This window comes from Cucumis melo, chromosome 3 (genome assembly GCF_025177605.1).
Source record: "Cucumis melo cultivar AY chromosome 3, USDA_Cmelo_AY_1.0, whole genome shotgun sequence".
Classification (NCBI taxonomy): Eukaryota; Viridiplantae; Streptophyta; class Magnoliopsida; order Cucurbitales; family Cucurbitaceae; genus Cucumis; species Cucumis melo.
The window spans coordinates 9,242,311-9,259,244 of NC_066859.1; the positions used below are offsets into that span (position 1 = coordinate 9,242,311).

Sequence of the window (16,934 nt, forward strand, 5' to 3'; positions counted from 1 at the left end):
CAACTATTGAACAATCAATTTAAGGTCCAACCTACAAACTGAATCCCTCTCGGGCTAATGAGAGGATGAGTCCCCTTGTTCAAGACTTGGATTCAGTTCTTAAGAAAACAACCTATCTACTAATCCTAAAGCGAGTAGGAGAGAATTCCGTCTTGCACCTTATGTCCCTAGTTATCCTCTCAGTCATACACTTGAAATGGGGGGCTTTATTGAGCTAGCGATGATGAGCTGCCCTCACCTATGAAGATCTAAGGATAACCATGTGTGAACAAGAGTTCATAGTTAACTTAAGATTAAGATTAAGTTACTTAGGTCATCAATAATCGAAATAGTCATTTTTATATTGTAAACAACGTTATAACGATGACTATTTCATGGTTCAACATTATGTAAACTATTTACATAGGATGCCTCCATTTTTCATATCTCTCTACTCGAACGATTGAAGATCATATCATTTGTTCTAACTACAAAGCAGGCCGCATCTACAATATCTCCAAAATAAGGCGCCTAGCTTTTATTCATATACTATAGATTGTTTACGCTGTATACTTGAACTTGATCCATGTTTATGACTCTACATAAAATTCAAGTTTACTCAAGATAGCCTGAGGACATTAATTTATTGGATTCAAGATTATAGTATCCAGTTTTACTAACAAAATTTTAATAACAACTTTATTGAATAGAATATGATTTTGAATTACAAACTGCGAGTTTTAAGACAACAATTCTAACAATATTTACGTTGTATAGAACAGTTTTGAAAAAAGAAAAAGCCCATAGGGCCACAATAAGAAATACAAAAAATGTTCTAGTCAACACGAGATTAATCAACCACATGCGTGCAAATAATCTTCTTCTAAACGATCGTGTACTACAGTCTAAAATGATGGTTTAGATCATGTGATACATGATTGGGTGGTTCATTTTAAACGATGGAGAAAAATGCTTCAAATTTAAACGATCAGATAATAAACTCTAAACAATGATAAGAAAGCTTTATACATAAACGATTGTCGGATTCGTATACACGATCGTTTATGCCAGATGGTAAGCAGCCGTGTAGTTTAATGTAAATTACCATGAAAAACTTCAAATCTAATGATAGTATTATACAAAATACAGGATCAATCAGATTTTGGTTCACAATCATTTAAAAATGCAACGGTACATAGTCGAAGATAATGAATATGAAATAGAAGATTTAAACGACTGGATCTTATACTCTAAAGCCGAAGAAAGAAAATTTGGAGGAGGGGATGAAAAAATTACAAAGAAAAAAAAGGAAGAAATAAAGAAGTATACAACCCGTCTCACAATATTCAAAACCAACAAGGATATTTATGAAAAAATAAACGAGTTTTATGAGATTTTCTTATTTGTTATAGACATTTATGTAAATTAACCATTTTAAAAAGGTATTATTCAAAAGCAAGAACGGGCAGTGACGACAACTTACACAAATAGCCTAATCAAATTTCCATCAACCATCCAAAAACCGACCGAACCGGTTGAAGCAGAGACGTGACTTCTACTAAATAGTTGGTCAACATGTGTTTCCAAAGCTTCTCATTTCACACAAACGGACAGTGGAGATCGAAATTAAAAATTTGGCGAGATCTTCATTCTATATGAGCACCCACACAGTATCAAAAATGTCCCCCTCTTTTTTACCTGTCAAGCATAGTCATTCTTCGAAAGTCCTAACACAACCTACACTCCAGAGCCCATAATTTCCTTTTCTTCGCACAACAATCGGTGCGAGTCGTAGAACAGCAAAATGGCGGAGGAATTACAAGGCAACGATGCTCTCAAAGAAGAACCCATGGATGTAGCTGTTGATATAGAGACGAAGATTCATAACGCTATGCGCTCTCGCATCTCTCACTTCAAGGAACAAGCCGAGTGAGCTTTTTCTTTCTTTCACTTTCTCCTCATTTCCCATCACAGTAATTCCTCTGCGGACTTGTCAAGCTTGTCTTTTAGTTTGTGTTTTTCGCGAGATGTTTCTGTTATTCTCTGTGATTTTGGGTGTTCTTGTTTTCAATTACTGTTAATGATGCTGTTATGTTTTATCCTGCACTTGCGAAAATGGTTATTAGATCACCACTAGTTGATTTTCTGCTCTTACTTGTTTCTATCTTGGTAATATTTTCCTTGTTTTGTTTAATTATGTGTATGTACGTTTTGGGACTCGTTTAAATTTTCGGGCCTATTCCGTCAGCTGAGTTTCTTGTTTTTAAGTTCATGGTGGCTTTAGCCTCTAGGGTTTCTTTTGGGCGTGTAAATCTGTAAAAGAGAGGTGAATTTTGTATCTCTTCCATTCTTCTAGGTATGGTTAAATGTTTGGGCGGTTGTATAAGCGGCTTTTAGTGTTTGATATCAAATTGTGTAGGCTTGTGTCTAAACACACGACAAGAATAACGTTCACGTCACTTTCTTGCATGTGGATGTACGTGTGTAGCAACAGAACATTTATATTTGTTTGTAATTGTTAATTTTTGAATTGACATAATTATATTTTTCGATTCCATTTTTTTTTTCTTTTTCATGCACTGGGGAAAATCTATTGAACTAGGCTGTTGCAATTTGGCTGCACTTTTAACCACTAGATACTAAAAACGTGATACTTGTGTAGTTTATCTCTCATACATCCAACAATTCTTAACTGCTAGTGCTAGCCATGTTTTGGTGGTCTCCTAAATAATTTCTCGTCACTGGTAGTTGGTCTGGAAATCAATTTCATATCAGATGTTGATTTTTTTTTTCCTGAACTAATTTTAATAACCATGGATGGGCGGCCGATAAATTTTCAGTTTTTTTTTTCTAGAATATTACATTGCAAATGCAGTGCAGGTACTTGAACCTACATTTTAATGACTTACCTTTGAGCTCTACTTGACAAAAACGATAACGTTGTTTTCTCTCACGTCACTTTTTACAACTCCATGAACTGAAAGATTTTTTAAAGCCGCCAATGACTCAGAAACAGGTCATCTAAGAAAACAAAAGCGAAGGGGTTTTAAGATCAGTTACCAAACGTAATTTCACTTTGCTGTTTTCTCAATAAGCAGAATTTGGACTGACTTTTTGTTTCTTTCTGGATTTGCCTATTTTTTTTCCCTTAAGAGTCTTAGACAAGTAGTTTTGTGCCATAGATCTAAAACCAGCTGGAATTTGAACATCTGGTATAGAGCAATTGTCTTGACTGCAGGTTGTGTAGAATTATCAGCAATGTGAGTGGATTTGAGTGAACTTTTTTCTCTCTTAAAAATACCTTCAAAAGATGGTGTATTTTATTTCAAGGATAAGACACCAGGATGCTGCTCTACTTCACGCAATTGAAAATTTTCGCAATTTACTTTCAACTTGTAAGAGCTGCTGATATCACACTCAATGGTGGGAGATTATTTATGGGTTCAAGAAACCTGTCCTTTTATAATTAAAAATCTTACGATGTTGTTAACCACCATTATTTACTGGTTAGAAAGTTTGGATAATGTGAAAGTATGAGTGTATAATCTTACTAGTCACCAAGCAATGTAACTGGAAGCTTATAAGTTTTTTCAGTTGCAACAGATTTTATTTATTACTGTTGGAAACAAGGGTCTTCGTTGATAGTTAATTGCCCCGAGGGTATTTTAGTATTTTACTTTACCCTACGTTTATTTCCTTTTTTGTATTAGGGCCTGCTAAAGTCTATAAAGTTGTCTTCTTTTGAAACTTTCAATGTGTGTGAAAATAATAAAAAGTGACTATCCATCGTGGTTTTCTCAACCTATTCTAGGGTTTTCCACATATCTAGTTTTCTTTTTTACCCTAGATGCCATCAACGAAAACCAACCAGTGCAAGATAACCTTAGTTCGGCACTAGCCTCCCTTCTGCCACAGTAGTCGATGGGGCCTCTAACCACTATCGTCAATGCATCAGCCGGAGTCGTCGACTTTTCCACTGTCGACACTGTTGTTGCCATCCAAGCCGCTGTTGATCGTTATCTTCAATCCTTGCGTATCTATCAAACTCTAGCGTCGCCAACCGAAACATACACCATGAAACTGAGATTAGTGAGTTGTCTACCTACCACAAAGATAAATTCCCTGTTGCAGCAACAAGCTTCTCGCAACAACCAGTTCTTCCTTATCTTGCGTCGCCTAGTTATGAATATCAAGATTCAGTTGGTTTATCTTCGATAATGGTACAACAACAGTTGGCTAATCTTCAAACAAGTTTTCAGCAACAAATTGCTCTCTTGGGGCAGCCCTAGATGCTTCCACAAACATAAATTTCAGTACAGTGAATTTTGACATTCCTTCCAGTCTACTGATTTATCTAGAGAATCTCGTAACCATTTTTCCAACTTTAACTACTGCCAACTATTTGTTTGGCTCTATAGGGTTAATTGCAGGAGAAAAGCTGAATGGTTGGAATTATTTCTCCTGGTCTTAATCCATTAACATGGACCTTGAGGGGCACCACAAGTTTAGGTATCAAAGTATTGAGATACCAAGACCTAGACTAGGAGATCCTCAAGAGCGCATTTTGGAAAGCAGAAGACTCCCTGCGTCGGTCATTGTTGATTAATAAGATAGGGAGCCTAGTGGTAAAAAAGGAGACATATTCTTAATAATTAATTAATAGGTCATGGGTTCAATCCATGGTGGCCATCTACTTAGGAATTGATTTCCGATGAGTTACCTTGACACTCAAATGTTATAAGGTCAGACGAGTTTTTTCCGTGAGATTAGTCGAGGTGTGCGCAAGCTGGCCCGGACATTCATATATATAAAATAAAAGGTAGGAAATCCGTCGTTGTATGTTGCAATTGCTCGAGATATCTAGGTTGCAGTTCAAAAATTATATTCTTAAAGGTAGAATGCGTCTTGTCGTTACACTCTACGTAAACAGGCTCACGAATGCAAACAAGGAACGATGGACGCCACTTCATACTTTAACAGATTGTCCCTAATTTGGATTTGTGTCATGAAATTATCTGGGATTGTTTGTGTGGAGGTGTCCAATATTCTAAGATGGAGGAATTGATCATGTTTATGATTTTCTAGCTGGTTTGAATTCCAAGTTCGATGTATTGCGAGGCCATATTCTAAGGCAGAGGCCTATACCTTCTCTTATGGAAGTGTGTTCTAAGGTGCGTCTAGAGGAAGATAGAGTCAATGTTATGAAAATCATGACTGTATCTGCTACTGATTCTGCTGCTTTTAATGCCACATTAGGTTTTGATATTGACAAGCAAAAAGGAAACAGACTCCAATGTGTGAACATTGCAAGAAACCTTGGCATATGAAAGAATTGTTGGAAGTCACATTGTAGACCACCCAAGCCCGCCCAACCTTGGGAGAGCTCTTATGAGTGAATCGATGAGTTCCCTTCAATCACAACCTCAAGAGTCAAGTGAATTGCAAAGTGACTCTAATGTCTCACGCCATGGGGTTGTTGTTCAATTAGGTACAATACTTAAGTCTCCTCAGCCTAAATGGCAAGAAACCATGCATACTTGATTTAGGGGCTACAAATCATTTGACTAGATTTTATGATAATTTTCCACCATATCTTTCGAGTGTTGGTAATGAAAAGATTCGGATTGTAGAAAGGTTCTTTGCTCCAATTGCGGGCAGGGGTCATATTTGAACCATTTGATGGTTTAACTTCATAAAATGTGTTGCATGCACCCAAAATATCTTAAAATTTACTATCTATTAGTAAGATAATTGGAGATTTGAATTTTCAAGTTGCCTTATTACCAGATAATGTTTTTTTTAGGACTTGAGCTCGGGGAAGACGATTGACGCTTCTGGGCACAATAGAGGATTCTAATTCCTTGACGACAATGTTCTCTTTAGGAATTGTTATAGTACTAGTTTGATGTCTTCTTATTTTTCAACTTTAGCAAAAGATTGTATGTTGTAGCATTTTCATGTGTTTCCTCATTTTTCAACTTCACCAAATTTCCAATATATGAAATATTTGTTTCCTCATTTATTAATAAGGTTGATGTCTCCTTGGTCTTGTGATGCGTGCATTGTGCAAAACAGTAGGGTCACCTTTCTGTCTCGACCTTATAAACATACTTAGCCCTTCACCCTTATTCATAGTGATGTTTAAGGTCCCTCGAGTCTTACCACCTCTTCTGGAAAACGTTGGTTTGTGTCCTTTATTGATGATTATTCCCGCCTCAACATGAGTTTTTCTCTGCACTAATAAATCTAAGGCTTCATCAATATTTAGAAAATTTTCCACTACTATTGAGACTCAGTTCAACAACACAATTGCTATTATTCGTAGTGATAATGGTCGTGAGTTCCTTAATAATACCCTTCGTGACTTTCTGTCTTCTAAAGACATTGTCCACCAAAGCTCGTGTGCTTATACCCCTCAATAGAATGCGATGCCTGAAAAGAAAAATCCTTATCCTGTCTACTTCACTTTCATCATACTTATGGGGGGATGCAATCTCACTGCAGCTTATCTTATTAATTGGATGCCTTCCCATGTCCTCCAACTCCAAACTCCTCTAGAATGCTTTAAGGAGTCATACCTTATCACATGACTTATTTTTGATGTCCCTCTTTGGGTTGTTGGGTGCACTTTGTCCATAATCATGGCTCTAACTAAACTAAGTTTACCCCTCCTACTCAGGAATGTGTCTTCGTTGGATATCCCTTTCACCAACAAGGTTATAAATGCTTTCTCCCCTCTCGAAAATACTTCATCTCCATAGATGTAACATTCTGTGAGGATCTAACCTTTCTTTCTCGCTAGCCTAGCCATCTTCACCCCCTATTGACCTTTCTGAACCCATCTTGAGTGCCCATGACACTATTATACCCACTAAACAAATCCCTTGGATAACTTATTGCAAGAAGAATCTCATAAAGGAAATGGTGTTCTCTACTGCTTTGCTGGCTCCCGTCCATGGATTTGAACTAACACGAGCTTGAGGTACTACTTGCCCTGATGATACTAACTTGTGTGTTGAGGATGGCATTGTTGATTTGGCTGAGAATGATAAGACTGATATGTTAGTTCTAGAGAATAACATGGTTGCAAGTAGTTATGAGACTTTGACAGAAACATAAGAGGGTTTCCATTACAGATGAGGAATAAGAAAAATCAAGGGATTATGATATCTCTTTTGACATGCCAATTGCATTGCAAAAGGGTACCAGTTCCTACACCAAGTACCCATGTACAACTTTCTATTTTACAGTAACTTGTGTTCCAAGTTCAGGGTGTTCACTTCTAGCCTTGATACAACAACAATACCGAGAAAACTTACATAAGATTGCAATCATGGATAATGTTTTCTAGCTACGGAAATTCCCTAGTGGAACTTACCATCATGGAAGAAATGGGAGCTCTTGAATAGAATAATACGTGAGGTCTTTGTACTCTTCCTAGAGGGCATAAAACAGTTGGGTGCAAGTAGGTATTCACTTTGAAGTATAAATTAGATGGAGCTCTAGATAGGTACAAGGCCTGGCTTGTAGGCAAAAGGGTTGACTCAAACTTATGGGATAGATTATTTTGGGACTTTCTTCCCTATAGCAAAGTTAAACACGGTCTGGGTCCTTTTTGTTGTAGTTAATAAAGATTGGCTTCTCCATCAACTTGATGTGAAAAATGCATTTTTGGATGGTGAATTAGAAGAAGTTTATATGAGCCCCTGGTTTTAAAGCTCAGTTTGATCATTAGGTATGTAAACTCAGAAAGTCTTTGTATAGTTTGAAACAGTCCCCAAGAGCGTGGCTTGATAGGTTTACTACATTTGTTAAGTCCCAAGGTTTCACTTAGAGACACTTTGATCACATGTTTACAAAAAGGTTAGTATCTGGGTAAATTGTTGTTCTAATTGTGTATGTAAATGATATTGTCTTGTCAACTTGTCAAGAGATCATACAACTGAGATCACCAGGTTGGAAAAGAAAATGGTTGACGAGTTTGTGATCAAAGATTTAGGGAATCTAAAGTATTTCCTTGGAATGGAGGTGGCAAGATCAAGGGAAGGGATCTCTGTTTCATCGCGGAAACATATCCTTGACTTGTTAAAAGTAACATGTATGATTGGATATAGACATGTTGACACTTGTATTGAATTCAATGCAAAATTGAGAGATTATGTTGACAAAGTTCCGGTCGATAAAGAAGGTATCAACATCCAGTGGGAAAGATGATTTACTTATCTCACACTAGTTCAGATATTTCTTATGCTGTCAATGTTGTTAGTCAGTTTATGCAGCCACCCTACAAAGAACATAAGGAAGTTGTGAACCAAGTTCTGAGATATTCGAAAAGCTCCCCTGAGTAAAGGTCTGATGTTTAGAAAAACTCACAGGAAATGCATTGAGGTTTATACCAACTCTGATTGGGTAGGATTAGTTATTGATAGAAAATTACTTCTAGGTATTGTACCTTTGTGTGAGGTAACCTAGTTACTTGGAGAAGTAAGAAGTAAAGTGTTGTTGCTAGAAGTAATGCTGAAGGTAAATATAGAGCTATGAGTAGTTTTCTCCCTACGAAGCTCTATTCTGATAATAAATTGGCTAGAACATTAGCCAATAATTCTATACAACATGATAGAACGAAACATGTGGAGATTGACAAACACTTTATAAAAAAGAAACTGGACACTGGCTGTATTTGTATTTCGTATATTTCGTATTTTTCATTTTGTCAACAAGTTTATGATGTTCTCACCAAAGGTTTACTTGGGCCAAGTTTTTACTCATGTGTTAGCAAGTTGGGTTTGATTGACATCTATGTTCCAACATGAGGGAGAGTGTTGGGAATGAAAGAATTTGTTGATAGTTTATTGTCTTGAGGGTATTTTAGTATTTTATTTTACCCTAAGTTTATTTCCTTTCTTGTATTAGGGCATTAAAATCTAGTTTCTTTTGTAACTTTGAGTGTGTGAAAATAATAAAAATCGACTCTTTATCATGGTTTTTTCTCCCTGTTATAGGGTTTTACACATAAACCTAGTGTTTTCTTTTTTTAATGTCTAACAATTACTTTATTATCTTATAAACCTTAATTCTTAGAACATTAAAAACATTGATACCTTTATCCAATCTGCTATTCATTTGTCTGTTATTGGTTACAGCTCTTTGACATTTGAGGGGGTTAGAAGATTGTTGGAAAAGGACTTGTGTATGGAGACGTATACTTTAGATGTACACAAAAGATATGTCAAGCAGTGTTTGGTGAAGGTAATGTTTTCTTCTCTCTTTATGTGACGTCTTGGTTTTCTAGGAGGTGGCATACTATTTCTGTTATGCCTTCTGCTTTATGATAATCGTGTTAAGTGCATATGAATATATGTATATATATCTATATATTTCTCTGTTTTGATATTAGATAAGTTTTTATATTTAAGGGAAGATGATAATTGAAAGAGAAGAGCCTAAAAGAATAAGTGGTTTTTATCTTTTGTTTTGTTGATACACTGTTTTATTAGAAGCCGAAGTCAAGTTGACAAAGGTATATAATAAGAATGTAGACCTAAGAAATTATAAGAATTGTGTTCTTGTAGGTATATATATCATGTCATCAACTTATTAATCCAGACCAATGAACCCATAAATCACAGAAGGAACCTATATCTTATTGGCACGAGTATTGGTTCACCTTATCAAGTTAGCTCATTCATCTGCTTCTTGGTCATTCAAACTATTCATGGATACCCTCCTTGAAGAATTTTAAACTTATGAACACAACACCTTACACCATCTTGTCACTAGCATGTGATACTCATCATTTGAATTGAGCAAGTTTGCTGAACTCTACTGGGATTTCCTATTGATTCCATGTGTATGAATTTGAATGTGATACAAATATGGCATCCAAACTCAAGCCTACAAATATCATTTGGATAGTGACTACGAAAACCACACTTGGTAAGATATGGAATGAGAAAAATTATAGAATTTTGGAGAGGAGGGAGAGGTTGGGTGGGGTGGGACATCACTCTTCTTTTGGCCTTCTCTTGGTGTACTCTCTGTCTCTATCTTGTTCTGCAGTTAGTCCTAGGTTGACCATGAACTCAAGTCTCTCTTTGTAAGCCTTGGTGGCTTCTTCTATAACTATTTAATATATGCTTCAACGAAGTTGGTTTCTTATTGAGAAATATGGTCATAGTTGGAAGTAATGTGCTCCAAATACTTTCTGAGGCGTCTTTTGAGATTCAGAGTTTTAAATTTCTTGATCACAACTACTGTCCCAAAAATTTCATGATGACAACGTTTTTATATTTTCTAGTTATTTCAGTACTTGGAAGAAAATGTCTTTTGGACATCTTTCATCATCCTTGAATTGAGTTCTTTATTTTCTTCTGTATCCTAGTGCTTAGAAGCTGATTTGGAAGACAATGTATCCAAGGATTCTGAGTTGACAGGGAGAAAAAGTGTAAATAAAGAAGAAATGCCTGAGTCACCTGAAGGGCATCAGTCCAAGAAAGGTGCAAAGGAACCTTGCTTGGAAGATGAGGAAAAACTGGAAGACTCTCCAGTTATGGGCCTTCTCACAGGACGTAGCACAAAAAATGTTGAATCTGATGGAATCAAAGGAATCAAAGGCAAAGATGACAAAGATGTTCCTAGTGAGAGTACAATTATGAAAGCGATTAGAAAAAGAACTTCTTATCTTAAAGCTAATTCAGAGTAAGTTATTATTTTCTCCATTATGGATCATCTTTATGCTATGAATTTTCATTCGTTTACATAGCTATGTACCTTTTCCTGTATTTTGATCCCCGTTGCTTTCTTAAAGCCCAAAATTGGTCTGGAAGAACATCATGATGGAACCATTCTTGCTAGAAATTCATAATGCGTTGCTTTACTTCTAATTCATTAAAAACATAGTGGAATTGAAAAAGAGTAGTTGTTTGAAGAATAGGTATTAGAATTGCTAATGAAGTACTCATAAAGTCATTGAGTCTCAAATTGTTGCTGTCTATTTGTTTTAATGTTATTTGCATAGACGCTCTTCCTGTCCTTCAATCCCTTTAATAGTAAACAAATAAATAATAAAGAGAATGTGTTTATTCAGGAAAGTTACTATGGCTGGAGTTCGCCGCCTTCTGGAGGATGACCTTAAACTTACTAAAAATGCTCTCGACAGTTGTAAGAAGTTGATAAGCCAACAAGTAGAGGAGGTGAGTCAATCCTGTTGAGTACCCATTTCTCTAGGTTATAATGTCAACAACCATACTAATAAATTTTTTCTTATGAATATTAAAATCAGATATTAACTTCTTGTGAAGCTGCTGAAAAAGTTTCTAATTTGAAAACTCCGAAAAAGGTTAGCAAAGAAAGCTCTCATTCTACTGAAGGGAGCAGCAGTGAGGAGGAAAACGATGAGGTAAACCCTGGAAAGACAAATGCAACTAAAGGAAGAATACTGGACTCTAATGAAACAAAAAAGCGGAAAAGGTCTACAAAGAAGAACGTCTCTGCCAAGAAGCAAAGGAAGCATGTCCAGGATACATCAGATGAGGATAGTGATGAAGGTGGTGAAAATGTCTCTGAAGATGATCAGTCTGGTTCATCCAATGAAAAACCTGTGAAGGTTAGATTCGTTTTCTCCTTTCTTACATTTGATAATTAACATATTGAATTCCGGGTGATTTTTTTAAACCTCACAGAAGGAAGTTTCAAGTTCAACTCCTGTCTTTGGCAAGCGCGTGGAGCACTTGAAATCTGTTATCAAATCATGTGGGATGAGGTTTTGTTTCTATCTCTCACCAATTACATGCTTAATTTCTGAGTTGATGTGTAAAGAATTAAGATTTAAGATCAGTAATCTCTCGTACAGTGTTCCTCCATCGATTTATAAGAAAGTCAAGCAGGCACCTGAAAGCAAACGTGAATCACAACTTATAAAGGAGTTGGAAGGGATACTATCCAGAGAAGGACTGTCTGCTAATCCCACGGAAAAAGGTGAACGAAAGGAATGGAGTGTTACCATTGGATGTGGGGGAAAAAAGTAGATTACAATCTTATTTATGGGCTTGGTTCCTCGTAATTTTACTTGTTCAATGAAATTAGTTTCATATAAGAAAAAGATATGGAGTAGAAGTTAGATTTATTTGTGAAATTGTTCTTTGGTGGGATTTTTTTGGGTTGTCAGCTCTATCCTGTGTTGCTGGTGGCTCTCTATATATTAGTAAACATACTAGCACTACAGATATAGCACAGCTGTTTGTAGCTTTTCATTACTGTTTCAATGTTCTCAACCAAAATCATGCACATTATCTGGTGTCAGAAATTAAGGAAGTCAAAAAGAAGAAGGAAAGGGCCAAAGAACTTGAAGGCATCGACTTAAGTAATATTGTCTCAAGTTCACGTAGAAGATCAACAACCAGTTATGTTGCACCACCTCCAAAACCGAAAATACCAGTTAAAACTGATGGCGATGATGCAGATGATACTGATGACGATGAAGAGGAGGATGATGAAGAAGAAGAAGACGACGATGAAGAAGAAGAGGACGGTGAGGAAGAGGAGGATAATGGCGATGTTGATGAAAGCCAAGGTGAAGAATTTAATGAGGGTAACAAATTGTTCACTTTTTAAAACTTGACATGCTGGCTTTGATTCTTGAATAGAAGCTTTTGATTGTTTTTAAAATCTGATTTCGTGATTGATTGATTCTGCTTCCGGTTTTGTTATATCACCCTTGGCTTTTGATGTGGTTTTCCTACAGATGACAATGAAGACAGTGATTGAAACCGGAAAAGCATCCAAGATTCTAGCATCTGATCCTTGATCAACGTTGAAACGATCGAGTGTAAACTAATTCTCTATGTAGTTCCCTTATTTCTTAGTTTTATTGAAGAGCTTGTAGTGAGCGATGATAGAGCTATATATCTAGGAGATTGGACGTAGTATTATTGTACAATATTTTTTACTCTTCATGATAAAGACGAACGAAAGAACACCTATATAATTTTGATTTATCCTTCGTTTCAAATTAGTAATTTGATTTTATACATCAGTGGTAGGACTTCAGATTAGTTGAAGATGCAATGTCCTCATAACCCTTTGACATTATAAACGACAGTTTTAAGTGCACATTGGAAAGTGTCTCAGCATAGCATAATTGCGCATCTGCTGAGATAAAGTTCTCAACTTAATAATTCAGCGTTTAAGACAATCTTAAATACTTAACATTAAGAAAATTTCCACCTTTACTTGCCATTGGAGGCAACAATAATTGAATAAAGATGCATCTAAACACCCTCCAGTGGGACTAAATATCACTTGACGATGATAGGAAAGAGGCTAGCAATACTACTTCCAGGGCTTTAAGTTCGATGTTGAACGCTAAGCAGCAGTCAGCTTCCCATCTGAAAGAAGGCTTCTAACTTCATTTGCTAGATCGTTTACATGTTTATCATACCATCCTAAGCAAAGAATAGTTGAAAAAACAGTGACATTTAACCACAGAATAGAAAAAATAGCAAGTTAGATCAGAATTCAATCTTCTATAACAGTACCAGGGGCTTACCAAACTGAAGAAGAGCCTTTTCGAGTTGAAAAATATAGTCCTTGTTTGGTCCTGAGGGCCCTTCCGCATGAACTACCTGTCTGTAGATTCAATGTAATGCCTAATGAGATTAATGGGGAAAATTAATTTCTAGTTCTTATGCTTTGTAATGTCTTGACCTAAAATCATCTCTACTTTTCAGGCTCTGTTAGTAAAAGTCAATCTATAACCCTACTGCCAATATGTTCACTCTCCTGGCATGTAGTTTCTCTTGATAATGGGTTCTTTTTAGCTATAGAAAGTGCAAGGCAAATCATTAATAGAAACTAATTGAGCTTACTACTACTAAGAATCAACTTGCTAATATGTTATCAAATAAAACAAAAAGGAATTGGTCTCATTGTAAGATATCAATTAGTGTTCAAACTAACTTAGATGCTTCTTGACTATTCTTGAGTGTTATTAAATTTTATTTAGCCATAGCTTGGGCCTATATCTATGTTCTTTACTATTTACTTAGCCACTAGATTATCTCATCATGGTTTAATTAATTGAGGGTGTACAACCACCAATTCTACTAGTCTTTTTATCTCAGTAAATGTCACAATGTATATATGGACATTGATATCGAATACATACTTGGCAATCTCCTCGATAGATGCAGGGCCAAGGTAATTCTTGTTTAGCTTCTTGTCTGGAGATGCAACATACCTGCCATATAGAACCCGCAACGCTTCTAATTTTGTCCAGGAGGAAATAAATGAAAATAAAATAGTAATTTAGATAAAAAATTGAATGTAATTATTACTGTATACTGCTACTTACACCATTACTCCAGAAACAATAGGGGTGGTATCCAAGGGGTCCTGAAAAATAGAGTGATTTTCAACAAGGTTTGCTAACAGAGCAAGTAAACCAAGAATGATAAAGATGCTTTGGACTTCAAAGAATAGAAACTTACGGTGAAAAAATCGACATATTCTTTCCTATCATATTGTTTCTCCCTCACTTCCAAATGCTAAGAGAACATGTTACAACAGTCAACAACAGAATAAACATCATCAAGATATAGTGTTTTTCATGCATAAAAGAACAATTCCATAGTCAATGCAGATAGATCAATGATAAAGAAATAGACAAATTGTGCAATCTCGCCATACAGAAGATGCAAGCAAAGATAAAAACTACTATGTAACATAAAAATGAGCCAGAATCGGTCAAAAGGAGAGGATAACATCTGGAAAGACAAAAGTTTAAAGAGAACTTACATTTAATGCAGTTTCTTTATCCTCCTTTTTGGTGATCTTGTAAGCAACACCCCACTATGGCCACCAAAAATGAATGAGTTATTCTAACTATGATAATTTTGATTTGAAAAGAGGATCCAAAACAGTTTTCATAAAATGTTTTAAAAGACTATTGAGGCCGGTCTCAAGGCAAGCTTATAAGTTTTAGCCTCGAGACTTATGCCTTTATTAAACTATAATAGAAGGCTTATGACAATCATCATGAATTGGCCTAATTGTAAAAAAGAAGACATGGTTCTAATAACCAAGAGGTCATAGGTTCAATCTATAGTGGCTAACCTCTACTTAAGAATTAATTTTCTACCAATTTTCTTAACACCTAAATGTTGTAAGTCAGACGGTTTATTATTTTTATTTTATTTTATTTTAACTTGAGTAATGAGAAATCCAAAGATCACTAACTTCCAATGATTCTATGAAATATTCTAGTAATTAGTCTCTTTTCATTTACTCAACAGAAAAGTTTGGTTTCCTGTTAATTTAGAAGAAGTGCTCTCAGTTATTTTTTCTTTTTTACTAAAAAGTATTCTCAGTAGTTAAATAGAAAAATATATTAACTCAACTCCAACTTTTCCAAAAACCATGAAGACTCCAGCACATACAAACACACAATACAGGATTTTCATTGGATGAAAAATGGAAGAACACAAAAGAAAGACAGAGGACAAACCATAATTCGATAACTCAGCCCATCTTTTTTCTACGGCAGTTTACTTGAAAAAGAAGAAAAAGAAGAAAAAGAAAATCCAGTCAGTAGCAGCTAAATTTCCAGTGGGATATAAGGCTTTGAAACCCAAAGAAACTCGGTATTCAGCTGATCACGGCTCCCCCTTTCCATCCAAGCTCCAACTATCTCACAATAACAATTTGGTTTTTAGGAAATAAGCCTATTTTCTCAAAATTTCTTACCATAATTTTCATTTTTCTTAAATGTAGCAAATTCCAAAGACAATATGTTGGAAGGAAATCATAATAGAGCAAGAAATCAAGAGATAGCAACTAAGTGTTTATAGACTTCATTTACAAAAAACCAAAATGAAAACCAAATGGTTTTCCAATAGGAAGACAGCCAAACACTTGGAACATTCCAGACAAATCCAAAAGGTGTAAATTATTGCGAATAATCCCATCTTCTTCAATGTTTGATAACAATAACCTTTAACCCCAAGAATCCCAATCCATTAACAAAAGAGGATTTAAGCAGAACAGTAAAAAAGGGAATTATAAAGAACATACACAAACTTCCCCTTCCGCAGCCTCCAATGTCACAGTTCTTCCAGGAAATTCAGGAGTTCCTCTATGATCAGTACTTCCTAGTAACAAAAAAACTCGCTCGAATCAGAGTGGAAGATACATAAAAGAAACGAAAAAGCAGAGAGAAATGAGGACCTTGATAGAAGACACGGCGGTAGCCTTTGATACAGCCAGGTAATTTTTGGTCAAAAGGAAATCCAGTTTTCCAAATAAGAGAGCCGTACCCGAATACCCACATCACCATTTTTGGTCTGACTTTTCTTAGAACGTCCGCAATTTTCCGGCGTGTGTTCAGTCCTATTTCCGCTCCAATGCGGAGGGAAAATGCGGGGGCCAGAGGCGAGCTTTTTTCCAATTGGTAAAGGGCAGAAGACGATAAATGCCGAATCATAAGAAACAACGTGGGGAATTTGTATTCGGTTAGACTAATAGTTGGTATATTGTTTAATATAATACACACACCGAGCATGGGTATGAAAAAGGTAAAAATAAATAAATAAAAGAGAAAGAAAGAAGAGAATATATGGAAATCTTTATCTAGCTATCACCTTCAAGTTTTGTAAATATAACAAAGATTATTATTCTTGATTTGATTTTTTATTTTTATCCTCATTTGTGTGTATCAATTTTATATTTCTCTCGTAGTTGAATTTCATGTATAAGTTGTAAAATGATAGTATATCATTCAAACATTTGATATCCCAAATAGTATATCGATACTTATTTAAAATTCATTTAAAGTAGTAGATTTTTTTTCCTTAAAAAATACGATCATTGTTGGTCTCGTAAATAAAAGTAATAATCAACAAGAAACTATAAAGTTATACTTTATGAAACCCGCGTTTTGAAGTAAAGAGATTGTGAAGAAG

At 35.6% G+C, this 16,934-nt stretch overlaps 2 protein-coding genes across 5 annotated transcripts; one reads left to right on the forward strand and one right to left on the reverse strand.

The window, feature by feature from the left end:
- Nucleotides 1–1,590: 1,590 nt before the first annotated feature.
- On the forward strand, nucleotides 1,591–12,988 carry LOC103504049 (uncharacterized). Of its 4 annotated transcripts, none has more exons than XM_008468481.3 (9): nucleotides 1,591–1,908; nucleotides 9,123–9,228; nucleotides 10,361–10,677; nucleotides 11,066–11,171; nucleotides 11,261–11,584; nucleotides 11,661–11,740; nucleotides 11,831–11,955; nucleotides 12,281–12,550; nucleotides 12,722–12,988. In XM_008468481.3, the coding sequence occupies exons 1-9, from the start codon at nucleotides 1,784–1,786 to the stop codon at nucleotides 12,742–12,744; spliced, it is 1,476 nt and encodes a 491-aa protein (XP_008466703.2). In that variant the 5' UTR covers nucleotides 1,591–1,783; the 3' UTR covers nucleotides 12,745–12,988. The 4 variants fall into 4 exon arrangements, with proteins under 4 accessions (XP_008466703.2, XP_008466701.2, XP_008466704.2 ...); XM_008468479.3 differs by having other exon boundaries at nucleotides 1,624–1,908; nucleotides 12,281–12,568; XM_008468482.3 differs by having other exon boundaries at nucleotides 1,679–1,908; nucleotides 11,318–11,584; nucleotides 12,281–12,568.
- Nucleotides 12,989–13,058: 70 nt separating this feature from the next.
- On the reverse strand, nucleotides 13,059–16,482 carry LOC103504050 (gamma-glutamylcyclotransferase 2-3). Its single transcript, XM_008468483.3, has 8 exons — nucleotides 16,201–16,482; nucleotides 16,048–16,124; nucleotides 14,773–14,826; nucleotides 14,466–14,522; nucleotides 14,330–14,370; nucleotides 14,144–14,215; nucleotides 13,526–13,605; nucleotides 13,059–13,421 (listed from the first exon to the last, which is right to left on the reverse strand). The coding sequence occupies exons 1-8, from the start codon at nucleotides 16,454–16,456 to the stop codon at nucleotides 13,342–13,344; spliced, it is 717 nt and encodes a 238-aa protein (XP_008466705.2). The 5' UTR covers nucleotides 16,457–16,482; the 3' UTR covers nucleotides 13,059–13,341.
- Nucleotides 16,483–16,934: the final 452 nt, after the last annotated feature.

Coding starts and splice junctions, on each gene's coding strand:
- LOC103504049 (XM_008468479.3), top strand. CDS start 1,784: ATGGCGGAGGAATTACAAGGCAACGATGCTCTCAAAGAAGAACCCATG. Junction 1,909..9,122: donor CACTTCAAGGAACAAGCCGA/GTGAGCTTTTTC, acceptor TATTGGTTACAG/CTCTTTGACATTTGAGGGGG. Junction 10,678..11,065: donor TATCTTAAAGCTAATTCAGA/GTAAGTTATTAT, acceptor GTGTTTATTCAG/GAAAGTTACTATGGCTGGAG.
- LOC103504050 (XM_008468483.3), bottom strand. CDS start 16,456: ATGATTCGGCATTTATCGTCTTCTGCCCTTTACCAATTGGAAAAAAGC. Junction 14,523..14,772: donor ATAAAGAAACTGCATTAAAT/GTAAGTTCTCTT, acceptor ATGTTCTCTTAG/CATTTGGAAGTGAGGGAGAA. Junction 13,422..13,525: donor AAAGGCTCTTCTTCAGTTTG/GTAAGCCCCTGG, acceptor TTCTTTGCTTAG/GATGGTATGATAAACATGTA.